This window comes from Borostomias antarcticus (assembly GCF_949987555.1).
Source record: "Borostomias antarcticus genome assembly, chromosome: 15".
NCBI classification, from domain to species: Eukaryota; Metazoa; Chordata; class Actinopteri; order Stomiiformes; family Stomiidae; genus Borostomias; species Borostomias antarcticus.
The window spans coordinates 24,320,855-24,340,854 of NC_140248.1; the positions used below are offsets into that span (position 1 = coordinate 24,320,855).

The 20,000-nt window shown below is 48.1% G+C and overlaps 2 protein-coding genes across 2 annotated transcripts in view; one reads left to right on the forward strand and one right to left on the reverse strand.

Annotated features, from left to right (window-relative positions):
* Positions 1 to 3,186, reverse strand: part of pygma (phosphorylase, glycogen, muscle A) — a gene marked incomplete at both ends in the record, with an annotated part of 21,095 nt that extends 17,909 nt beyond the window's left edge. Inside the window, one exon of the mRNA XM_084450543.1 lies at positions 2,944 to 3,186. Coding sequence (XP_084306669.1) covers positions 2,944 to 3,186 — 243 coding nt within the window. The remainder of the gene's footprint in view (positions 1 to 2,943) is intronic.
* Positions 3,187 to 15,277: 12,091 nt separating this feature from the next.
* rasgrp2 (RAS guanyl releasing protein 2 (calcium and DAG-regulated)) overlaps positions 15,278 to 20,000 on the forward strand; it is a gene marked incomplete at both ends in the record, with an annotated part of 13,053 nt that continues 8,330 nt past the window's right edge. The window contains 4 exons of the mRNA XM_084450403.1: positions 15,278 to 15,347; positions 15,606 to 15,708; positions 15,974 to 16,030; positions 16,999 to 17,130. Of these exons, the coding sequence (XP_084306529.1) occupies positions 15,278 to 15,347; positions 15,606 to 15,708; positions 15,974 to 16,030; positions 16,999 to 17,130 (362 nt within the window). The remainder of the gene's footprint in view (positions 15,348 to 15,605; positions 15,709 to 15,973; positions 16,031 to 16,998; positions 17,131 to 20,000) is intronic.

Genomic DNA, 20,000 nt, shown 5'->3' on the forward strand with positions numbered 1-20,000 from the left:
AACCCAGTTTAGCCCACGGAACTAAAACCCAGTTTAGCCCACAGAACTAAAACCCAGTTTAGCCCACAGAACTAAAACCCAGTTAAGCCCACGGAACTAAAACCCAGTTTAGCCCACGGAACTAAAACCCAGTTTAGCCCACAGAACTAAAACCCAGTTTAGCCCACAGAACTAAAACCCAGTTTAAGCCCACGGAACTAAAACCCAGTTAAGCCCACGGAACTAAAACCCAGTTTAGCCCACAGAACTAAAACCCAGTTTAGCCCATGGAACTAAAACCCAGTTTAGCCCACGGAACTAAAACCCAGTTTAGCCCACAGAACTAAAACCCAGTTTAGCCCACAGAACTAAAACCCAGTTTAGCCCACGGAACTAAAACCCAGTTTAGCCCACAGAACTAAAACCCAGTTTAGCTCACGGAACTAAAACCCAGTTTAGCCCACAGAACTAAAACCCAGTTTAGCCCACAGAACTAAAACCCAGTTTAGCCCACAGAACTAAACCACACGGGATTTGATCTATAGTATTGTAGTTGTATTTAACTGTTCTTGCGTTTTTACTTCAGCACTCGGTTAATCTCTTAGTCACTTGTTTAGAAAGGAGATGCAGTTATGAGTTCTAGCCAGTAGTAGTACACTTGACTACCTACAGTATAGTACATGAAATGCGTTATTGTAAACTGCTTTGGATAAAAGCGTTTTCTGAATGGCTATAGTGTAATGAGCAGAGTAGCGGGGTCTCCATTCTGAAAGCTGGATATTACAGTGAGCTTTTCTGGCATGAAGACAGACATATAGAGAGAGAGAACTTTCTAGAGTCGCTGTGAATAGATGCCTCGGCCTTCTCAATCCGTATGGGTTTCGGCCTTGACCTTTCTGGCATCCCCTTTGACCTTTCAGACCGGGACACCATGAACCAGCCCCTGACCTTGGGCTGGGCGATTAAGTAAAAGGTCAGAGTGTCTCTGGACATTTCAGTTGGCAACCACCCCCCCTCACACACACACACACACACACACACGCACACACCTCTTTGATGTACTGTGTAGAGTTGGTTTAGACATGTTTAAAACTCTTCCAGGAGTTGTAGAGTGCATGGTTTCTACAGAGGAAAAAGTACTACAACAATCCTCCCACCTAAGCACTTATTGTATTATATTATATTGCACTGTACTTTAGATTGTGATTCTTGCACTTTGCCTTCAGCACTAGATTATGCTCTTAGTCACTTGTTTTAGAAAGAAGATGCACTTGTGAGTTCTGGCAAGTAGTAGTACATTGGCTCTTCCTACGTTAAATACAATTATTGTTAGTCGCTTTGGATAAAAGCGTCTGCTAAATGACTGTAATGTAATGACTGTAATGTAATGGTAGTGATATCTATAAGAGGGTGCTACTTATGTAGAAACGATGCTACGAGTTAGAGTCAAAGCCTGGAAAGGCTACTTTCTGGGCTGGATAGAGACTTCAGATTCTGACAGAGAGACATAAGAGAGTGTCTCTCTCATCACGGCACTCCTGGGAAGGTGTCACACATTTAGGACAGGGCAGGAGAGGGGACAGGACAGGACAGGGGGTTGGAGAAGGTCGCAGATGGGTTTTACATTTCAACCCAAAACTGACACCTCATCTCATGGCAGTGTGAGCTGGTGGGCTAAGCAGGGCTTGTGAACCGCACGGTAAATGTCATGGCACCGCCACGCCGCCATGTGACTCTCAACGTGGTATAACCAATCAAGAAGCACGGCTGAGGAGCACAGCGTGTTGAGCTGGAAGCTGAACATCTCAAGGTGTGGTGTTCAGTATAAAAAACTGATCCTGGATCTGCTCTTGGTGTGAGAAGAAACTGGTGAAATACTAGTACAATGCTATATATATATATATATATATATATATATATATATATATATATATATAGAGAGAGAGAGAGAGAGAGAGAGAGAGAGAACAGAACTTCAGACACATTTTCAGACACATTGATAAGCTGCACAACCACACTGTTTATACTGCATATATATATATATATATATATATATATATATATATACACTCTTTATATATACAGTATTGTATATGCAGTATACAAGAGTGTGCTTGTGCAGCACATCACTGTGTCTGAGGTCTGTCAGTCGTGCACCAAGCCTCAGCCATATGAGACTGAACATACAATCATAATTTTGTCTCATGTGACCTTTTGTCCTGACCTGACAGACGGAGATAGAGCGTGTGTCTGAAATACTAGCCACAGACAAACACACACACACACACTCAGACTGTGCACACACAAATACACACTAACATGCAAACAATGCACATTTGCACTTTTCACTCACATTTTACACACACACACCGTATTTTCACTTTTACTGTAAGCTATTATATAGCACTGCTATTGTATTGTACTGTTGTTTTATTATTATTATTATTATTATTATTATTATTATTATTACTACATTATCTTGTAAATTGTTTTATTCTGTAGTTGCTGCAAGGCTGAGGACCCAGAACCCCAGCATTTACTCAGGGGTGCAGTGATAAATACAGAGGTGTGTTAAATACAGAGGTGTGGTAAATACAGAGGTGTGGTAAATACAGAGGTGTGGTAAATACAGAGGTGTGGTAAATACAGAGGTGTGGTAAATACAGAGGTGTGGTAAACACAGAGGTGTGGTAAACACAGAGGTGTGTCAACTCTGTTGAGTGCAGTTTCCCCACCTCGTTTCTCCTCATTGATTAACACAGTTCATCAGAAAACAGGTGAGTGAACTCTCAGCCGCATTTTAAAGAGGTGGGTAAACTAAGTTTACTCGGGTTTATCGTCCACTATACCGCTGTTTTTACTCACTTAAACTTCTATGAAGGACGTCAAGAAAACCCTGACGGTATCATGATGCGATTGATCAGCTGTCACACGGGTGATGGTCGAGGGCCGACCGGCACTTACTTTGGGGTCCTTCTCATAGTAGTGCTGCTGCGTGCGGATCCAGCGGCCCACTAGGTGGTCTCGCACGGTGTTTGCAAGAGCAAAGTAGTAATCCCGTCTGGTAGCAACATTCCTGTCCTTGACCAGTGTAAAGTGGAGATGCCTGTTGAAATTGGTTTTCAAATCTGCAACATTTTCCACACCGGCAAGACCTCGTACAGAAATCTGCTTCCTTTTATCGTGGTCGGACAGCGGTTTGGACATGATCACTATCCTGTTACTCTCTGCTCTGAGCTGTCCTATTTATAGAGAGTCCAAAAGCAGGCGTGAGTCACCGGGCCCTGTCTCTCTCTCGCTCTGCTCCAGAAGCACCGGAGGAAGGGGTCACGGTGGCAGATATAAAGAGGTGCTCATGTATATTGAGAAGAAGGTGGGGCTCTTGAGAAGAAGGTGGGGCTATTGAGAAGAAGGTGGGGCTATTGAGAAGAAGGTGGGGCTATTCAATAGCCCCACCTTCTTCTCAATAGCCCCACCTTCTTCTCAATAGCCGCTATTGAGAAGAAGGTGGGGCTATTGAGAAGAAGGTGGGGCTCTTGATGCAAATATCATGCAAATCAATATTCCATGACGATCCACGTTCCGGAAGTGAGGAGGATAGTAGATTCATGATTTCTTTATTCGTCACACCTAGCCTACAGTCACGTTGAAATGTTGCTGCCGAGATAATGCTCAATAGCAGATTTTTTTTTTTCAAAAGTTTATTTGGACAGGACAATGTGCACGTAGCCTACATAAAATGTTCAAGAACATTAAAATGGGTAGGCTACACCAGATTTAGCTCAGAGCTACATTCCATCTGTAGTCCTACATGAAAACAAAGAACACTAAATACAGAGCAATGAAAAATACACTAGATAATGGGGTAGAAGCATACAAAGAGGAATAACATATGATATACAGTATTATAATTTAGGCTATTGGGCTTGGGAAATATATCTATTCGTCTGATTTTATAGGATTCTATGCAGTAGAGCCAATCAGACAAATAGATACACCTGTGTAGAAACAAGATGGTCGTGTCTGGGAAATTTTCCCAAGCCCTATTGTGGCACGCGCTGCAGCCGGCCGCTCAGCTGCACCACATCAGCCAATCAGCTCCACGGAGCCTGCAATCAGCTGCACCACATCAGCCAATCAGCTCCACGAAGCCTGCAATCAGCCTCAGTGCCCCGCATCAACCCTGCGGTAGGAGGACAAAAGGCACCGCGGGAGAGGCGCTCGGCAGGACAGCAGCAGGTAGAAAGACGGTGTGGTAGTGCGGTGTTCTCAAGCGTATAACTGTGGAAGCTAACCCCTCTCTCCCTCTGCTGTAGAACATCCTCAGCAGCCTGCTACACGTGTCAAAAGACCTGAGCCTCCTGAGGAAGAACAGTCTGCTCTGTCCTTTCCTGTAGGACAGCCTCAGTGTTGTCAGTCCAGTCCAGTTTGTTGTTCAGGTGCACTCCCAGGAGCTTGTATGAGTCCACCATCTCAACTTCCTCCCTCTGGAAGGTGATGGGGGTTGAAGGCCTCTAGTTCCTTCTGAAGTCCACCACCAGTTCCTTGATCCTGCTGGTGTTGAGTTGGAGCTGGTTCTCCTCAGACCATTCAATGAATCTCCTAACATCCCTGTTCTCCTCCTGATCGTCTGCCCTAGATGCAGCCCACAATAGAGGAGTCATCTGAGAACTTCTGGAGGTGGCACGCTCCAGAGTTGTGGCTGAAGTCGGAGGTGTAGAGGGTGAACAGGAAAGGGGACCGGAATGTTCCTTGGGGGGCACCCATGTTGCTAATCACGTCAGACAGGCAGCCCTGCAGACGGACGTACTGCATGTACGGTGGCCTGCCAGTGAGGTAGTCAGTGATCCAGGCCAGCGAGTCGGCGTAGACTGGTATAGCTGGGAGCTTCTCCGCGAGCTGGAGGGGGAGGATGGATATGAATAATTAATAAATGACCCGGAGGGGGACATGGGTGTGTAATGTACATGATACTTATAATAAATAATCCAGTCAAGCTCTCAATTGTGGATGAGTAGAAGCTCTGTTGAATCTGGTGGGACGCTCTGAATTTCCTCAGTTGTCTGAGGTGGTTCAGTCTCTGACCTGCTTTCCTCACCATAGTGTCCATGTGTGTTGACCATGTCAGGTCCTTAGTGTCTATGTGTGTTGACCATGTCAGGTACTTGGTGATCTAGACGCCAAGCTACTCTCTCTAGGTGTCTCGTTGATGATTAGAGGGGTGTAGTTCCTCTCCTGCTTCCTCCCAAAGTCCACCAGCATCTCCTTTGTCTTGCCGACATTCAGATGGAGGTTGTTTTCCTGACACCACTGGGTCAGGAGCCTCACCTCCTCCAGGTAGGCCCTCTCATCATTGTTGGTGATCAGGCCTATCACTACTGTGTCGTCAGCAAACTTTATGATGCTGTCAGAGTCAAAGGTCGCTGTACAGTCCTGCGTGTACAGGGAGTACAGTAGTGGGGACAGAACACAGCCCTGGGGGGCTCCCGTGTTGAGGGTGAGGGGGGACAGAACAAAGCCCTGGGGGGCTCCCGTGTTGAGGGTGAGGGGGGGACAGAACACAGCCCTGGGGGGCTCCCGTGTTGAGGGTGAGGGGGGGACAGAACACAGCCCTGGGGGGCTCCCGTGTTGAGGGTGAGGGGGGGACAGAACACAGCCCTGGGGGGCTCCCGTGTTGAGGGTGAGGGGGGACAGAACACAGCCCTGGGGGGCTCCCGTGTTGAGGGTGAGGGGGGGACAGAACACAGCCCTGGGGGGCTCCCGTGTTTAAGGGTGAGGGAGGATGAGGTGTGGTTGTCTACCTTCACCACCTGGGGTCACCTGGGGTCATGGTTATTGTTAGTCGCTTTGGATAAAAGCGTCTGCTAAATGACTGATGTAATGTAAAGTCCAGGATCCACCTGCAGAGGGCGCCGCTGTGCCCCAGGACCCTGAGCTTGCTGTCGAGTCTGGGTGGGGTTATAGTGCTGAAATATGAACTGTAACCCTACAGTATATGCAAATAAATGAAACTAAATCACTTAATAAAGTGAACTCAATAAAGCATACCTTAAAACAACATCATAGTAGTCTATGCTATTAGGGCTACCACACATAAAAATACAATTACAGGACCCGAGGGAGGGAGATGGGGGGGTCTTTATCTGGCCACATGTGACACACACTTTGCACACAGTGAGCAGCAACACGGTACACACACACACACACACGCAGTTTTTCAGGTGTCGCCAGTGGAAATGTTTCCCTGTTCATCCCAAGCCGTCCTCCAGGGGGGAGCAGTGGGCCGTCCTCCTCCAGGGGAGCCAGGAGCAGTGTGCCGTCGTCCTCCAGGGGAGCCAGGAGCAGTGGGCCCTCCTCCTCCAGGAGAGTCAGGAGCAGTGGGCCGTCCTCCTCCAGGAGCAGTGGGCCGTCCTCCTCCAGGGGAGTCGGGAGCAGTGGGCCGTCCTCCAGGGGGGAGCAGTGGGCCGTCCTCCTCCAGGGGAGCCAGGAGCAGTGTGCCGTCGTCCTCCAGGAGCAGTGGGCCGTCCTCCTCCAGGGGAGTCAGGAGCAGTGGGCCGTCCTCCTCCAGGGGAGTCAGGAGCAGTGGGCCGTCCTCCTCCAGGGGGGTCAGGAGCAGTGGGCCGTCCTCCTCCAGGGGAGTCAGGAGCAGTGGGCCGTCCTCCTCCAGGAGCAGTGAGCAGTCCTCCTCCAGGAGCAGCCAGGAGCAGTGGGCCGTCCTCCTCCAGGGCAGCCAGGAGCAGTGGGCCGGCCTCCTCCAGGGGAGCCAGGAGCAGTGGGCGGTCCTCCTCCAGGAGCAGTGGGCCGTCCTCCTCCAGGAGCAGCCAGGAGCAGTGGGCCGTCCTCCTCCAGGGGAGCCAGGAGCAGTGGGCCGTCCTCCTCCAGGAGCAGCCAGGAGCAGTGGGCCGTCCTCCTCCAGGGGAGCCAGGAGCAGTGGGCCGTCCTCCTCCAGGGGAGCCAGGAGCAGTGGGCCGTCCTCCTCCAGGAGCAGCCAGGAGCAGTGGGCCGTCCTCCTCCAGGAGCAGCCAGGAGCAGTGGGCCGTCCTCCTCCAGGGGAGTCAGGAGCAGTGGGCCGTCCTCCTCCAGGGGCAGTCAGGAGCAGTGGGCCGTCCTCCTCCAGGGGAGTCAGGAGCAGTGGGCCGTCCTCCTCCAGGAGCAGCCAGGAGCAGTGGGCCGTCCTCCTCCAGGAGAGTCAGGAGCAGTGGGCCGTCCTCCTCCAGGAGCAGTGGGCCGTCCTCCTCCAGGGGAGTCAGGAGCAGTGGGCCGTCCTCCTCCAGGAGCAGTGGGCCGTGCTCCTCCAGGGGAGTCAGGAGCAGTGGGCCGTCCTCCTCCAGGAGCAGTGGGCCGTCCTCCTCCAGGAGCAGTGGGCCGTGCTCCTCCAGGGGAGCCAGGAGCAGTGGGCCGTCCTCCAGGAGCAGTCAGGAGCAGTGGGCCGTCCTCCTCCAGGAGAGTCAGGAGTAGTGGGCCGTCCCCCTCCAGGGGAGTCAGGAGCAGTGGGCCGTCCTCCTCCAGGAGCAGTGGGCCGTCCTCCTCCTCCAGGGGAGTCAGGAGCAGTGGGCCGTCCTCCTCCTCCAGGGGAGTCAGGAGCAGTGGGCCGTCCTCCTCCTCCAGGGGAGTCAGGAGCAGTGGGCCGTCCTCTTCCAGGGGAGCCAGGAGCAGTGGGCAGCCATTGTTCAGGGCTTCCAGGGACCAAGTCAGTCCAGGTGTTGGTCAGGGAGCAAGAGCATCTTCCGCATGTTTTTCTGGGTTTTTCTGGAGGAAACCCTAGCAAACACGGGGAGAACATGCCAACTCCTGACAGAAAGACCCGGAGGCCTTCTTGCTGTGAGGCGCCAGTACTGCCTGAGTGATTGTGGAGTTCGGTGTCTTGCTCGAGGACCTGCGATTCCCAGCCGGCCGCTCTACCGCCTGAGCTACAGTACGTGCCAGAACACCGGCACATGAAGACAGATGTTTGGGTTGAGGAGGTTGGAGTTGATGTTTTATTCATGTAACTGTAAGCGTGTTTTTTCCGTGTTTATATTTTCAGTTATTTGAAGTGACTGTTGCTTGAGGCAATTTTCAAAAGCATAAATTATTGTGGTTGTTATTGAGTAGGCCTAGAGAGCAGGCAAGTATTCTAACGAGGTAAAGTTGGTTTCATATTGGACATTCACAATCATAATCCGGGATGAATTCTGCTAGATCAGTAACTGGTTTGTTGCTGTTATAGACCACCGAATGCTGACAGTCAGAATCTGGAGGGAATGGGAGATTAGACAAAACATCTGACCAAAACAGAGAAATGTATTTTGTGGCGGGCATGAATATTGATTGGTTTAGTGCAAAGTGCACACTAAAAAAAAGAACTTGGAGTGACAAATGCATGCAAGTCATGAAGTTACTAACAAGAATGTCTACAAATAAGAATGGAAATCTTATCAGAATATATTATATATAAGATATAATAAGAATTATAAGAATCACATCCCTGGGCAGTGCTCAAAAGCAGTTTTAGCATCACTGGATGTTGGCTTTAGTGACCACAACCTGATAGCGCTCACAAGAAAAACTAAAATCCCTAAAACAGGTATGAGGGTAATTAATTGGAGGTCTTACAAGAGACTCCTAACCTTTAGTTAATACTCAGAGATATAATTGAGGGCAAGCCCTCATTTTCAATGAAGCATGACGATAAAAATAAAAGGCAATACATTAATCACACCACTATAAAAGCAAAGCAATAAGCAATCAATAAAGACATTACAGTTAGAGACAGGGATGCTCAATGATTGAGCTGTGAACTGACTGTAAGCCTATAGAGTGCTACAGTATCTTGAAATGTGTGTTATTCCATGTGGAAGGAGCATTTAAAAAGACAGCTGATTTCCTTAAGCATAAGTAAGTCACTAGAGGGGGTGGAGGTTCCTTCCTTGAGGACCGTGAGGCTGTGACTATCTGCGTCCATCTGGTCCTGTCCTGGTCAGCATGCTGTCCCTCGCTCCAGGTTAGGAACCGTTTCCAGGTCAGAGGTCACGGTTCTTCGCCAGCTTGTTTCTGGTCTCCCTTGTTTCCTCTTTCCAGGTGGAGTCCATCTCAAGGCTACTTTGGGGACACAGTCCCGGTCCATTCTGAGGACATGTCCTAGGCATGGGGACACAGTCCTGGTCCATTCTGAGGACATGTCCTAGGCATGGGGACACAGTCCTGGTCCATTCTGAGGACATGTCCTAGGCATGGGGACACAGTCCTGGTCCATTCTGAGGACATGTCCTAGGCATGGGGACACAGTCCCGGTCCATTCTGAGGACATGTCCTAGCCATTGGAGCCTGTACTGTTTCATTTCCACCACCACATTGTGGCAGTTTGTGTTGTTATACAGGTCCTCATTGGAAATCCTTTCTGGCCAGAAGATGCATCCATTTTGGAGCCGGTGGAGTAGGGACCAGAATTCCATTCCAACAGGGAAGAGATATGAGGGTGCATTCCTGAGACGGCCTTAAAGATTAATAAAAAACAATGTTTATCACCCCTATCTGCCAAGGGGGGGTACGCCTGACACAAGGACACAGTGGTGGGTACCAAAACTATCACCAGTGATAAATCTTAAAACAGAGTGAGGCGCCTTAGAGTAGATAAAGCAGCAATTCTGTAGATAATGTCACCATAATCCAGAATTGAGAGGGAAACTGCCTCACCAATCTTTTTTTCTACTACATAGCGGGAAACATGATTTGTTCCTATAAAAGAAACCAATAGACCCCTCTCAAGAGACAATAGACCCCTCTCAAGAGACAATAGACCCCTCTCAAGAGACAATAGACCCCCCCTACTGTTGCTATGTCCCACATGCTAAGTTAATAAAAATGTCTACTGAACAGCACATAGGTTTCCTGATGATTCTCTCAAGTATTCCTGACAATACTGCTCTATGTTATTTGCCAAATGCCACTACTTTGTCTAAGAGAGCTCGACAGAAAGGCCTGAACTATTCTACACAAGGAGATATCCTTGGGATTTGGATCACAGACGCCTCTCAAACTCCAGGAGTCTAAGTGCAAATGTAAAGCAGGGTGAGTAAGTTAGTGGTATCAATTCTTAGAAAATAGACCTGAGGGAATGATCTGTTAACTACTAGCTACGGGCTAATTAGCTACTGTACCTCAAGCACCTAGCGTTACTAGCTTCATAGCTTTGTGTGTTTGTGCTGCTGTAAACTGATGTGTGGAGGGAGGAGTGGAGTATCGTGCAGCTTGTTTTCTTATAACATTATGGAACAGGAGCCTTCAGGCCGGTTTTCTGTTTTAAGAACCATTTTCTTCAAACTAATGTCTAATCTATAAACACAACACAGGAGAAACTTTGTTTGTGGGACATCAGAGGCGTGGTCTTAAGAAATCAAGCAACCTTATCGGTTATTATTCTCTGCGTGATTGACAGGTCGGAAAGTTCTATTGTCTCAGTTTGGTGACAAAGTCATCTACATGAATTTAAATGAACATTTCTCATCAAGCCAAATGCTGATGTGTTTATATTGGGAGATGGTGCCTCGTAGAATGACAGGTTGAGGCTCAAACCTCAAACATCGAGAGAGAGGAGGAGATGGAGGCCTACGGTATGAATTAGGGAGATAGAAGTGTGGATGATGAGTGAGTGGTGAGATGAATTATTGATGAGTGGATGGTGAGAGGAAGTATTGATATAGATGAAAGAGATGAATTGGATCCTGATTGAGTTTGTGTGAGCAGGAAACAGTTTGACATTTGCCGTCTCTAATCATTGGTAGCCTACACCAAGGTCACCGATCAGGCTGACGGTGTGCATTCATGGGGGGGCTCTCCGAGGGCCAGTTCATTCATGGGCAGGGGGGGGGGGGGGGGCTCTCTGAGGGCCAGTTCATTAATGGGCAGGGGGGGGGGGGCTCTCTGAGGACCAGTTCATTAATGGGCAGGGGGGGGGGGGCTCTCTGAGGGCCAGTTCATTCATGGGCAGGGGGGGGGGGGGGGTGCTCTCTGAGGGCCAGTTCATTCATGGGCAGGGGGGGGGGGGGGGGGGTGGCTCTCTGAGGGCCAGTTCATTCATGGGCAGGGGCGGGGGTGTGTGCTCTCTGAGGGCCAGTTCATTCATGGGCGGGGGTGTGTGCTCTCTGAGGGCCAGTTCATTCATGGGCGGGGGTGTGTGCTCTCTGAGGGCCAGTTCATTCATGGGCGGGGGGGTGTGCTCTCTGAGGTGCACACTAATGTCGGTCCCTTACTTGAATCATTTATTTGACTACAACAGTAGTTTTTTCTTCTTCTACATTCAAAAACCATTTGAATGTAGGCCTACTTGAATAGAATCTCCCTGTTGTCTACACTTTCTACCTCTGGTTAAACTACAACTCCCAGCCTGCCAACTTCCTCCTAAGTGCCTGCTGCATTGGCTCATGGGTGAGGCCTTCAGACACTGCCCTCTGGTCTGCTTACTTTACCCACAACCCAACACACAGGCATTACTGGTGGAATCCAAGAGCAGATCCAAGATTATGGGGAGACTTCACTTCCTCTCCTCTCCTCTCCTCTCCTCTCCTCTCCTCTCCTCTCCTCTCCTCTCCTCTCCTCTCCTCTCCTCTCCTCTCCTCTCCTCTCCTCTCCTCTCCTCTCCTCTCCTCTCCCTCTCCTCTCTCTTCGCCCTGGGGAGTCAAACTGCCATTGAGGCCTGATCCGTTAATAGCAGCCATGTCCCAGTCCCCTAAGTGTCCCAGTCCCCAAGGCCATGATATTTGTAAAGGCATGTTTCACTAATGCCAGGAGCCAGCAGACAGCGCTGGTGTCCGTCCCTGAACCGGCCAGGACGGCTGTGTTAGGGGGAGGCCATGTGACCTTTCAGTGACCTTTCTCTGGGAGCAGGGCCGGCCGCTGCTATAAGCAATATAAGTGGTCGCTTAGGGCCACAACCACTAGGGGGTGCCACATCACAGGAGGAAAAATAAATAAATAAATAAAATATGTAAAAAATTATATATATATATATTATTATTATTATTATTATTTTTTAATAATTTTTTTTTTTTTTTTTTTTTTACATATTGTTACATTGTCATGTATCTACTATCCAAAAACTGGTGTTCTTATTTAATATGCAATAAAACAAAAAGATCTCATCACAAAATGATTTTATAATAAGCCACATGCAGTTGAATGCAATCCACTTGTGGCCCCTCCCCCTCCCCCTCCCTCCTTCCCCAACTTCACTCTGTCCAAATCTCCCGTTGAATCTGGCTTATAGGCTGCTTTAGCTACACCTCCCCTGGTGGAGAACGATGGTGTGATCCACAGGGAACTCATCATCACTTTAAAATAAAGCAAGAGCTTTGTTGTTAATTCACTGGTCCATCTCTATGTGTGTACGTGCATGCATTTAGTTAGGTGGTTGCGCTGGGAGTGTTTTGGGGGGCCACCCAAAAAAAATCTTGCTTAGGGCCACCAGAATCCTAGGGCCGGCCCTGTCTGGGAGGCTGCTGATGTTCCACAAGTGTCCAATCAGTTACAGTGAATGCTTAATAGGTACAGGATACAGTACAATATTGTGTCATACACTGCCGATGTGTGATTCTGTGCTGTGTGATGTGTCATTCTGTGATTGGTTACATTACATTACAGTCATTTAGCAGACGCTTTTATCCAAAGCGACTAACAATAATTGCATTTAACGTAGGAAGAGCCAATGTACTACTACTCACCAGAACTCACAAGTGCATCTTCTCTCTAAAACAAGTGACTAAGAGCATAATCTAGTGCTGAAGGCAAAGTGCAAGAATCGCAATCTAAAGTACAGTGCAATATAATATAATACAATAAGTGCTTAGGTGGGAGGATTGTTGTAGAACTTGTAATGTGATTGGTTATTCTAGATCTCAAGCAAAGCTTCAGAGAACACGGCCTGGTGGGGAGAGAACGATGGCAGAGTTGAATTAGTTGAAAACATAAAAATAAAATAAACTCAACATGACTTCAAATGACTGTAGCACATGCGCAGAATACTTCATGTCTAGCGTGTGTTCTGTCTCATCTGATCATCTCTTGTCTATATATTATACGTAGTGTCGCCCGCATGCTCTCATGGGCCTGTTTCAAAATGTTCACACACCAGAAGCATGGGGTCATGGGAAAAGAGAAATGAGGAAACAGGAAAGTACATCTTGATAGATCGGACACGCCAGAGAATGTGATCGCTCCGCTGGGGGGGAGGGGGGGGGTAGTGATACTGTTCATACTGTAGTCCTATCAGTTGAGATGTAGTTTCCTGCTTCCCCAGTTCAAGATCAGTATTATGATTCCCTTTTGGTCAGCCAGCTGTAGATGGGACAACTATTAGCAAATATTTAACAAGTCATTAGTAAGTCATTTGCTTATAGCTCTATTAACTATTTATAAGGCGTTGTTTTAAATCATTTACCAACTATTAACAAGCATTAACAAGTCACGAGTAGCTCATCAACTAACTGTGAACGATCTATTAACTATTTGTAAGGGATAGTTGTAAATATTAACCGACTATTAACAAACATTGACAAGTCATTAATAACTTATTAACTAAGTTTGTGAATGATCGATTAACAATTTATAAGGGTTAGTTATTCTAAATTATCTCTCTTATTGTAATCCCTTCTTATCTCATGTTTTCACCTTATTACCTCCACCCCAGCGGGGAGCGAGGGCGAGGGGTAATGTTTTTGGTGGTGTGTGTGTGTTTGTCTGCTAGCAGGATTACGCAAAAACTGCTGGACTGATTTTCATGAAACTCGGTGGACGGGTGTAGCATGTTCCAACTTAGAAACTGTTACATTTTGGAGCAGATCCGAAGCACGGGTCGGTTCCACGAGCTGTCCGAACACGGCCGGCCCAACCAACCCTGGCCATTCACCCCAATTCATTTTTTGAACCAGGATTGCACAAAAACTTTTTATAACGTTTTTTTATAAACGTTTTATATGCTTTTATATTCTTATCTTAATATGTTATCATTTTATATGTTTTTGTCATGTATGATACTTGCCTATTCTTGAAGTACAGTACATTGAGTCTGAAATGTGCTACAGTGTATAAAATAAACTTGACTTGACATTCAGAATGCATGCATAACTCACACACTGAAAAACATGAACCCTCAGAGCAAGAGACTCAACAGAGACGAAAACCACAGTGACAACCACACCCTCAGGGAGAGAGAGAGAGAGAGAGGGAGAGAGAGAGAGAGAGAGAGAGGGAGAGAGAGAGAGAGAGAGAGAGAGGGAGGGAGAGAGGGAGAGAGAGGGAGAGAGAGAGAGAGAGAGAGAGAGAGAGAGGGAGAGAGAGAGGGAGGGAGAGAGAGAGAGAGGGAGAGAGAGAGAGAGAGAGAGAGAGAGAGAGGGAGGGAGAGAGAGAGGGAGAGGGAGAGAGAGAGAGAGAGAGAGGGAGAGAGAGAGAAAGAGTGAGAGAGAGAGAGAGAGAGAGAGAGGGAGAGAGAGAGAGAGAGATGGTAATGTTAATTCACAATCAGTGATCATATTATAATGCATTCTATTCTGGATATTTAACCTTTAGCTCTGAATCAGAGAGCTTCACGCCCTCAGTAGTAGCGTAGTACTGTAGTGCATGTGCTGGGAGAGGAGAGGTGGTTGTAACTTCTGCTCGGTGTGGAAAAGGGAAACGTGACGCTTTGAATTGCTCAGCAAAACGGAAACTGAAAGGGGAGTGACCCAGCCTGCTCCAGCACACATGACAAGAGAAGGATAGGTCTGATCTGTCTCTTGTTGAGAGGCAGTAAATATGGTTATCACACAGTGATACTATTTGGATTGTGTGAGCATTTGGAACAAGAATCCATGTATGGTATGGATTTCCACTGACCACAGTCTAAGCCTGATAATCACCACAGCTGTATCCATGACACTTCTCCTGTGGTCCTTTCGAGAGGGTAAGTCCCTTTTCTGAATGAACTCAAGTATAGTGAAAACTGTCAAAACCCTGGTGGACAAAAAAAAACTAACATTAAGTTATAATTGAGTTATTTGTTTTTGCGTTTAAGGTGGAGCAGGAAGCACACGTTCAACCCCATGCTTTTTAAAAGAGGAAGGAACTGCCAAGTTGTTGACAGAAGCAGAGTTGCGTGTTTGGAGGACAGCCAACCCCACCACCACCACGTTGAACGCTTCAACTGGAAGGTTGGAGATAAGATAAGATTTCTCGACAGAACGGCGAACAGGAAGACACGGTTGTCTGTGCCCTCTCGCTGCATGGTAGCAGGGAAGACAACACTGCAGAGGGAAGCTTTGAGGGAGAGAGAGAGACGCGGCTGAAGATGGAGGCCATGAAATTGGATCAGCCGGCAACCGTGGATGAGATTACGGAGGATTGCATCAAAGCATTTGGTCAGAAATCACAATAGCATCTCCTCTGTTTCTTTTTCTGTGCTCATCTACGATCCCAACAATATTGTTTTCGTTCTGTAACCTGCTTAGTGGGTTTGAGGTTTTCACTATTGTCCCGGGCTTTGTAGGAGGAACCAGCAGAGCTGAAGGGATTTACAGTGTGACAGTATGTGTGTGTGTGTGTGTGTGTGTGTGTGTGTGTGTGTGTGTCATGGGAGGCTGCTGTATCTCTTGTCTTTTTCTCTTCCTGGGTGGTAGATGACAATGGCGGACTGGACGACGTCTCTCTGGTCAGGATGTTCCTCACCATGCACCCCTGGTACCTCTCCTCCACTGACCTGGCCAAGAAGCTCTCCGACAAGTATCCTTTGAGTTGAGGGTCACTCACACCTGGGGCTGGTGTCCCAGAAACATGCCATGTTTGGTCCTCCACTGTAAGAACCTCTTGTTAATCTAGCAAACTGTCACTGGAGTCTTAGTCAAGCCAGAGTGTGGTGAGTTGTTAGCAGTAAGCTACTTGCTTGTCTGTGGGCTTGTACTGAGAGAGAGTGGCTGGATGCAGAGGCACACTGTTAAAATATCCTTTAACCGCTCACTTAAAATATCCTTTAACCGCTCAACACCAGGGCTCTGGAGCAAGACTGCCCTCCTAAAGTCAGGTCACAAGTCTGTCACCTTATCAAGTAAGTGAAGAATGCAGGAACTAGGAAGTATCTTTAAGGCTGTGTGGTATGTAGTTGGAGGGTGTGTTCACTACTCCAGGACTCGCTCGGCTTAGAACAGCAAAACAAAACCAAGCAAATAATCTGCCTGGTTCTGGGCTAGACTTCCAGTGGTCATTTAATTTGACTCATAATCGCTGATGTGAAACCACCATGAACACACACACACACACACACACACACACACACACACACACACACACACACTGTACAAGCAGCCTAGCCCTGCAGTCCTTCCGGTACATTTATGAATGTTTCTGTCCGTTCGGGCGTTGAACGCACAAACCACCGCTGATGTCATAAACGACACATGAATGACTTCCTGTCCCTGTGACTTCCTGTCACCGTGCCCTTGGGCCAGGCAGCACTGCTGTTCTCCTCCTGCCCTCCAGCATCGATCTCTCTCTCTCTCTCTCTCTCTGTCTCTCTCCCTCTACCTATCAATCTCTCTCTCTCTCCCTCCCTCCCTCCCTCCCTCCCTCCCTCCCTCTACCATCGATCTCTCTCTCTCCTTCCCTCCCTCCCCCCCTCTACCCATTGATCTCTCTCTCTCTCTCTCTCTCCCTCTCTCTCTCTCTCTCCCTCCCTCCCTCCCTCCCTCCCTCCCTCCCTCCCTCCCTCCCTCCCTCCCTCCCTCCCTCTACCCATCGATCTCTCTCTCTCTCCCTCCCTCCCTCCCTCTACCCATTGATCTCTCTCTCTCTCCCTCCCTCTACCCATCTCTCTCTCTCTCCCTCTCTCCTTCCCTCCCTCCCCCCCTCTACCCATCTCTCTCCCTCTCTCTCCTTCCCTCCCTCCCTCCCTCTACCCATCTCTCTCTCTCTCTCTCTCTCTCTCTCTCCCTCCCTCCCTCCCTCCCTCCCTCCCTCCCTCCCTCCCTCCCTCTACCCATCTCTCTCTCTCCCTCCCTCCCTCCCTCTACCCATAAGGTACTGGATCACTGAGTTCCCAGCTGAGTTTGATCTGAACCCAGAGCTGGCGGAGCAGACCAGGCGTCTGAAGGAGCAGCTCGGCCGGCGGGGTGACGAGCACCAGAGCCAACTGATCAACATCGACAGCGTGTGAGTGAGTAGTATAGTACCCAGCTCAGAGTGAGTAGTATACAGTACTACCCAGCTCAGAGTGAGTAGTATAGTACCCAGCTCAGAGTGAGTAGTATAGTACCCAGCTCAGAGTGAGTAGTATAGTACCCAGGTCAGAGTGAGTAGTATAGTACCCAGGTCAGAGTGAGTAGTATAGTACCCAGTTCAGAGTGAGTAGTATAGTACCCAGCTCAGAGTGAGTAGTACCCAGGTCAGAGTGAGTAGTATAGTACCCAGGTCAGAGTGAGTAGTACCCAGGTCAGAGTGAGTAGTATAGTACCCAGCTCAGAGTGAGTAGTATAGTACCCAGTTCAGAGTGAGTACTGTAGTATAGTACCCAGCTCAGAGTGAGTAGTACCCAGCTCAGAGTGAGTAGTATAGTACCCAGTTCAGAGTGAGTAGTATAGTACCCAGTTCAGAGTGAGTAGTACCCAGCTCAGAGTGAGTAGTATAGTACCCAGCTCAGAGTGAGTAGTATAGTACCCAGGTCAGAGTGAGTAGTATAGTACCCAGCTCAGAGTGAGTAGTATAGTACCCAGCTCAGAGTGAGTAGTATAGTACCCAGCTCAGAGTGAGTAGTATAGTACCCAGTTCAGAGTGAGTAGTATAGTACCCAGGTCAGAGTGAGTAGTATAGTACCCAGGTCAGAGTGAGTAGTATAGTACCCAGGTCAGAGTGAGTAGTATAGTACCCAGGTCAGAGTGAGTAGTATAGTACCCAGTTCAGAGTGAGTAGTATAGTACCCAGTTCAGAGTGAGTAGTATAGTACCCAGTTCAGAGTGAGTAGTATAGTACCCAGGTCAGAGTGAGTAGTATAGTACCCAGCTCAGAGTGAGTAGTATAGTACCCAGTTCAGAGTGAGTAGTATAGTACCCAGCTCAGAGTGAGTAGTATAGTACCCAGTTCAGAGTGAGTAGTACCCAGCTCAGAGTGAGTAGTATAGTACCCAGCTCAGAGTGAGTAGTATAGTACCCAGCTCAGAGTGAGTAGTATAGTACCCAGTTCAGAGTGAGTAGTATAGTACCCAGGTCAGAGTGAGTAGTATAGTACCCAGGTCAGAGTGAGTAGTATAGTACCCAGCTCAGAGTGAGTAGTATAGTACCCAGGTCAGAGTGAGTAGTATAGTACCCAGCTCAGAGTGAGTAGTATAGTACCCAGGTCAGAGTGAGTAGTATAGTACCCAGCTCAGAGTGAGTAGTATAGTACCCAGCTCAGAGTGAGTAGTACCCAGCTCAGAGTGAGTATTATAGTACCCAGCTCAGAGTGAGTAGTATAGTACCCAGGTCAGAGTGAGTAGTATAGTACCCAGGTCAGAGTGAGTAGTATAGTACCCAGTTCAGAGTGAGTAGTATAGTACCCAGCTCAGAGTGAGTAGTATAGTACCCAGGTCAGAGTGAGTAGTATAGTACCCAGTTCAGAGTGAGTAGTATAGTACCCAGCTCAGAGTGAGTAGTATAGTACCCAGCTCAGAGTGAGTAGTATAGTACCCAGGTCAGAGTGAGTAGTATAGTACCCAGTTCAGAGTGAGTAGTATAGTACCCAGCTCAGAGTGAGTAGTATAGTACCCAGCTCAGAGTGAGTAGTATAGTACCCAGCTCAGAGTGAGTAGTATAGTACCCAGCTCAGAGTGAGTAGTATAGTACCCAGGTCAGAGTGAGTAGTATAGTACCCAGTTCAGAGTGAGTAGTATAGTACCCAGCTCAGAGTGAGTAGTATAGTACCCAGGTCAGAGTGAGTAGTATAGTACCCAGGTCAGAGTGAGTAGTATAGTACCCAGCTCAGAGTGAGTATTACCCAGGTCAGAGTGAGTAGTATAGTACCCAGCTCAGAGTGAGTAGTACCCAGCTCAGAGTGAGTAGTATAGTACCCAGCTCAGAGTGAGTATTATAGTACCCAGCTCAGAGTGAGTAGTATAGTACCCAGGTCAGAGTGAGTAGTATAGTACCCAGGTCAGAGTGAGTAGTATAGTACCCAGCTCAGAGTGAGTAGTATAGTACCCAGGTCAGAGTGAGTAGTATAGTACCCAGGTCAGAGTGAGTAGTATAGTACCCAGCTCAGAGTGAGTAGTATAGTACCCAGGTCAGAGTGAGTACTACCCAGCTCAGAGTGAGTAGTATAGTACCCAGCTCAGAGTGAGTAGTATAGTACCCAGCTCAGAGTGAGTAGTATAGTACCCAGCTCAGAGTGAGTAGTATAGTACCCAGCTCAGAGTGTGTATTATAGTACCCAGCTCAGAGTGAGTAGTATAGTACCCAGCTCAGAGTGAGTAGTATAGTACCCAGTTCAGAGTGAGTAGTATAGTACCCAGGTCAGAGTGAGTAGTATAGTACCCAGGTCAGAGTGAGTAGTATAGTACCCAGGTCAGAGTGAGTAGTATAGTACCCAGCTCAGAGTGAGTAGTATAGTACCCAGCTCAGAGTGAGTAGTATAGTACCCAGGTCAGAGTGAGTAGTATAGTACCCAGCTCAGAGTGAGTAGTACCCAGTTCAGAGTGAGTAGTACCCAGCTCAGAGTGAGTAGTACCCAGCTCAGAGTGAGTAGTATAGTACCCAGTTCAGAGTGAGTAGTACCCAGCTCAGAGTGAGTAGTATAGTACCCAGGTCAGAGTGAGTAGTATAGTACCCAGCTCAGAGTGAGTAGTATAGTACCCAGTTCAGAGTGAGTAGTATAGTACCCAGGTCAGAGTGAGTAGTACCCAGCTCAGAGTGAGTAGTATAGTACCCAGGTCAGAGTGAGTAGTATAGTACCCAGGTCAGAGTGTGTACTACCCAGCTCAGAGTGTGTACTACCCAGCTCAGCTCAGTGTGAGGGTCAAGATGGGATACTGCTTCTCCACAGAAGCTTTGCAG